This window comes from Haliaeetus leucocephalus, unplaced genomic scaffold, assembly GCF_000737465.1.
Source record: "Haliaeetus leucocephalus isolate CR32 unplaced genomic scaffold, Haliaeetus_leucocephalus-4.0 Scaffold159, whole genome shotgun sequence".
Lineage (NCBI taxonomy): Eukaryota > Metazoa > Chordata > Aves > Accipitriformes > Accipitridae > Haliaeetus > Haliaeetus leucocephalus.
The window spans coordinates 832813-838812 of NW_010972595.1; the positions used below are offsets into that span (position 1 = coordinate 832813).

At 40.1% G+C, this 6000-nt stretch overlaps 1 protein-coding gene across 1 annotated transcript in view; it reads right to left on the reverse strand.

The window, feature by feature from the left end:
• The window catches only part of SH3BP5 (SH3-domain binding protein 5 (BTK-associated)), a 54171-nt gene that overhangs the window by 47801 nt on the left and 370 nt on the right, over window positions 1-6000 (reverse strand). Inside the window, exon 2 of the mRNA XM_010562374.1 lies at window positions 4137-4199. Within this exon, the coding sequence (XP_010560676.1) occupies window positions 4137-4199 (63 nt within the window). The remainder of the gene's footprint in view (window positions 1-4136; window positions 4200-6000) is intronic.

Here is a 6000-nt window from a genome sequence, read left to right on the forward strand (position 1 = left end):
TAGAGGATCGAGGCAAGCATACAAGAATGATCCTAATCAGGCCCTACTCATAACCAGCGTGGCTGAAAGCAGCGCTGTTCAGCTCTAGTTTTCATGTGCCGTTGTCTCCCCTTAACAAACATTGGCAAGCTCATAGCTCCAGCAGCACAAAAACTCTCTCTAACAAAAACCACATTTGGGATAGCTGGGATTCCAGTGGTAATTTTAATGGTATGTGCTGTATTTCCCTTCCCCGCAATGCTGCCAGAGGGTCCCTGGGTGAATTTGTTACATCTGAATTGTACTTTCAGGAGCCAGCCAAAGACATGTAGGAATTAGCCGGACAGGCGACTTGTGCACATTTGCTAAGTACTTTTGCAACTCTTGATGTGAGTTCAGATGGAGATGCATTTCCAATAAACAGGAAAAAAGCTCAAATAGCAAGGCGCCGCTCTAACTTGCTTTTGGCCAAAACATACTTGTATCTCCATCGCAAGATGTTTCCCCCACCTCTTCACAGACACTTCAAACATAAACAGGGACGTCAGAGAAGCCAAGTGTTAAATCCCTCAGAGGACCCTTATCATCCTTGCGCTGTGTCAGTAACACTCAGTGTTGCACTTAGTATGAGGAGCATTATGGATTTTAAATCAAGCCTAATCAAAGATTCATTAACAGGCAATACATTAACCCAACATATAACTACCATCCACTCAGTGCCCTTTAGCAGCTCCGCAACTCCTGAACAGGCTGCGAGCAGCATCAGGCCAGGATATTTCTCCAGGGTTTAATAGGATAGGTCAAAAGAGCAAAAAATGAGTAATTATATCAAGTAGAAGAATAGATGTAGCCAACTTCAATGCATCTAAGTCATGCCACGCATGCAAACTCACCCCTCTCACACGTGGCTTGGGTGCAGAACTTATTTTAAAAGGTAAAAAAAGGCAGGCTGATCAACTTAAAACAGATCACATGAGAGTGTGGGTGCAGAATTTTTTTCAAAAAAAAAAAAAAAGGAAGGCTGATCAACTTCAAAAAGAATTCCCCATTTTATCACCTCCGTGAGCAGCAAATGCCAGTATTTTCTACATCATTCAAACATGGACATGTCTGTGGTGACGCCAAGAGAGTGTAGCTTCAAAATCCTAGAGGCCTCAACTGATTTCAGTCCCGTAACATTTCCATCAGGTAAGGCAGCATTTTTACTCCTGTTTTGCAGATGTAGACCTGAAGCACAGTGAGAACAAGAGCATGGGGTTTAGAAGCATTTAACACCTCCAGCCTTTTTTCCCAGTTAATGGGAACTGGAGACGGTCAGCAGTCCCATTCAGAGCGACTCGTGCAAAGGTACAGGAAGTCCAGAACAGGCTCGCAGTACTTCGATGCCACAAGGTTACTCTTCCTGCTTATCAGAGAGTACATCGAGTCACAAAAACACCGGTGTCTTTTTCTGAACTTCCTTCAAAGAAATATACATTCTACTCAAACACTCCTGTTGCTCTTCCAGATTATTCTGGGAAAAAAATTCAACAGTGGCAATGTATGGACCACAAAGTAATGCTAGAGGAAGCTGGCAATCAGCATCTTGTGCTGTAAATAGCCTAATGATACTGTCTATGTTCCCATGAAAGTCAACTATGATCAGATACTGAAAAGATGAAGAAAATAACAATAGAAGAATAGGATAAGTATGACTCCATTTTCTGGTTAAAAAAAACCCACATCTTCCTTCTAATGAAAGATCTTGCAATAGCAGCAACTCCACAAACTAGGAAGGGGTAACAAGAAGGACCCAAAGCAGCTAGTGACAGCCAAAATAGAAAATCTTCAAAGGCAAACTCAGCATGGCTCTTCCAGAAGCCCAGGCTTTCAGCAGCATTCAAGGATTTTGGAAGTCTTTGAAGCAGAACGATCCCAGTTCTAAACTCCCCCTTTCAAACTCTGGATTTATCCTATAAGGCTGCTTGGCAAAGCTTTCTTTTCTTGTCCAGAGTATGAATGCAGGGATTTTCTTCTAACCACAAGTGTTGGGTTTTGGTGGGGGTTTTTTGTTTGTTTTTTTTTTAATATCTTTCCTCTAGAAATGTCATAAGTCCATTTAAAATGCATTTATCAACATGTATATCAATTAAGCCTTGCTTACATCATTCAACTGCATTTGCCCTCAAAATTTAAGCAGATCAAAAGTAATGAAAATCTTTCTGTATTAAAAATTATGCAGTTGCATTATACCACAAACTCGCTTCAATCCAGTAAGATTTTTGGATGAAAAGTGAAGAGGAAACATTCATGAAAGCATACTGTTGATGATATTTCAACTTAATTCCATCAAACACTGCTTACAGTAAGCACTACAGACAGATCTGCAGTAAACATTTAATGACATAGAGGTAGGAAGCATCACATAATCATTCTCTGCATTATCTGACACCTAATATTTCTTAGACTAAGTAAAGTAAGCAACAGTGTAAGATCAAGGTAATGTGGAAACACTGCTCTTATTTACCATTATGCATCTAGGAGCCTTTCAGCCTTTACAGCTCAGCACGCGTCACACACAGAGTAGCTACAAATCTCCAGACTCTACAAACTCTTGAACACATGAATAATTTTAATCAGCCAGTAAAATCCCATCTTAAGTCATTGGGACTTATTTCATGAGTATGCATTTGCATTATTATTACTATTCTATCTGCTTCATAATATGTCCTCAGTGCAAGGTTATAACAAGATTAATGAAATCCAGGCTACTATCCATAGAACCATCTTTCAATTTCAGTACCTCAGCATGAAATAAGGAGACTGAAAAAGATATATGTAATGAATTTTTTTTCTTTAATATATGTATATAAAGAGTCCTGAACTCCATTTAATTGGTACTGTTGCAGACTAGCATACTGATTTTTAAAGTTCACTCATAAAATTTAAATCAAGCTAGTGACACTGAACAGTTTTCACAGCTGAAATATAGTTTAATTTTGCATAACAAAGAGTCCCCCATTCCACTAAGTTTATTCGCCAATAAATTCATGATCTACATGCGGCAAAGCACTGAAAATGCAAACAAGTAGGGAGAAGAAAATAGCCACGTGACAAGGCTGCTTTGTTTCCAAAGAAGTTCATAACCCCATATCCTCTTTGGTGCATACAGTAGATACTCCAATATTTTAAAATACTACCAGGAACCATCCCATGCTCCACGTACCCATCTCATGAAAACACACATAGAAGGGGAAAAAAAAAAAAAAGAAAAAAACAGACTTTCACATTTTGAAGATGCAGAACAGAAATCTACAGATGTACTTTTAGAGTATGTTTATCACTGCAATCTCAGCATGTTTTTATATGGTATTCAAAATACTGTAATGTTATCAAAATTATTTAGGCTGTAAAGTAGCTTTTTATGCCAGTTTTCCTTTAGCAGCATATTTGTCTTAGAGTTACACTGGCTTTACCTTCTTTGTTTTGCAGTTAACAAAAGAAAATTTAGACACACAAGCAGGACAGTCTGCTTTGACTTGTTATTAGATCAAAAATGCTGAGCCTTCCAGAATAACTACCAAGTAGCTGAAGCTCAAATTTGGGGCTTTAGAAACAATTTCTTCAGAACCTTCCATTAGCTTTTTAAGTGTCCAAGAAAACCTCTTTTTACAACTAGGAAGCCTTTTCCTTCAACTCCTTCAACTTTCTTTCATTACTTTCCCTACTCCAAGTAATGACAACAAAGGTAAAACTAACAAGCTAAAAAAAAAAAATAGCCACCAAGGAGGAGAACCTGGCAGGTAATTGTACGGCAAAGACCTCTTAACCAAATAAACTTTCACTGTCTGTAATCACAAGAACGCAAACCCAAAACGGTTACTTGTAAAAACAGAACTTATCTACTTTTAGTTTCAAAACCTAAAAATAGGGTTTGGCAGTGTGTGGGGGGGTTTCTCCACATAGGGGTTTTACACTGTCAGCATCCCTCTACCTTCTCCCTTCCTGTTCCAGCTGTTAGCTCAATTCACTCCTTTAAAAAAATCATCACCAGACTCTTGCTGCCAAATTACCATTCAGGCTGGCACAATTCAGGAGGGAACCTATTCAAAAAGACTGTTCTGTTGCTCACAAAATCCAACATACACAGAAGGAAAATGCAAGGATGAATTCCGTACCTCCAACTCCGTCTCTCTGCGATTGATATCATCTGTAGACTGATTTAGTTTTTCCAGCTCTCCCTAGAAAGAAAGAAAGGTCAAATGCACATTAAGAAATCAGGGGAAAAAAGCGTCCGAGAAGGCTCATTCAGCACCCCCACTGAAAGCTCACAAGGGCTGTGGCTTCCAAATTCAGTGAAAAGAGGAAACCTGGAGACATGCAGTCTTCTATTTTGCTACTTGTAAGAAAAATAATCAGAGAAGCTCTATAGTTTTATTTTAAGGCAGTACATTTCCTGTCCTGGCTTATTCCTCACTATTAAAATAAACATAAGGTACAGTAAGTTCTGTCTTGTTAATCAATATAGTCAGTATCTGCTAGTTTCCAGATACACACCCCTTGCCAAAAGGATTAGCATAAAGTTAGTACTATCACAGGAAACATACAGTGAAAGCACAGCATTGATAAGAACCATGTCTTGCAGCATGAGAGGCATTTTACTCTGGATTTTGGCAAACCATTTTAGAACACAATCAGTCAACGGGACATATGATTATGTTTACTTAGTCTACGTTTGTGCCAGCATTTTGATCTCTTAACGGCAAAAACAAAGGTGTTAAATGCCTTGAATAAATATTTACTAGAGGTGGTGTTGGCATGAATGAAGTTACTGTAAAAACAAAGCTCATTCTTAATGACTTTCTTACCACAAAAAGCAACCCTCAGGAGCAGGCTCCAATAGCCTTCTTTAATTGAGCAACATGTGAAATCCTGTGATTTCAACAGGAGTGTTCTCTAACTCAAACGTTATTTAATTTTCAACTGGTGTAACAGAATCCACCTTGCAATGTTTAGCTGCATAAACCAAATACTGTAAATTGATTGTCACTTGAGCCATTTCCCACTAGATTACAAGAATGAGTCTGGTTACAATCAGAAGAGAATTAATTGCAACAGTTTAGTTCACTTGTCCTCGGAGGTCAGATTTCATTTCCAGCTCCTAGGATGTGGAAGATACATGTTTGCATATCCATGTTTTCTGAGGCAGACACTCACACAAAAATTACCTAATTGCCTTCTACTGTAAGGCTAAGAACATTATGGCTCTCACGGAGGCAGACACGGCAGCCCGTTTTTTCAACCAAACAGAAAACTCAACAAAAACGCTGTTTCGCCAACAATGTTCAAATCAGGTACGTGGAAACGTGTTGCAAGCTGAAGAACCTAAGGCCAAGATTAGATGAATAGGCACTAAGGGAGCTCAGCTTCTCAAAATCAGGGCAGTAACAGGCTAGCTTTTGGCCGAGGGCCTCGCTCTGTGTAACCGTGTTTTGTGAATTTTGCAACTGCTCTGCTCGGCCCTGGAAAAGAAATGCTCACAACGGAGAAAAGAATGACAATTACAGCAAGGAAGGCCCTCTGCCAAGGATCCATCCATCCTCTCAGCAGCGTACACACACGCTTACATTCGCTCACGACAAACGGTCCCACCAACACTGGAGGCAAAAGCTGCAAATCTGCAGCGACCTAAAAATACGGTTCATTTCAGGGACCACAGCGTGCTGAAGTTTGCGCCAGGCAACTGGTCAAGACGCAATTTGGGGGAGAAAAGGTTTGTTTAGAAACCATGCAAGAATAAAAAGCACTTCGGAAGGCATTCATAGAAAGGAACCACCGCCTTCCACCACAGCTCCTTTTTTAAACAAATAGAACTGATTTTAAAAATCCATGTTTTCCCCCGACTGTGAATTTCTGAGCACCAGCCCCGTTTTACGAGCAAGGTCGCGCTGTCGCGGTCAAAAATATAAAGGGATGGGGGATTTCAGCAGGAGAAGGCGGCAGGACGGCGCCCGGCGCTGCCCGGGGCCGGGGCCGGGCAAC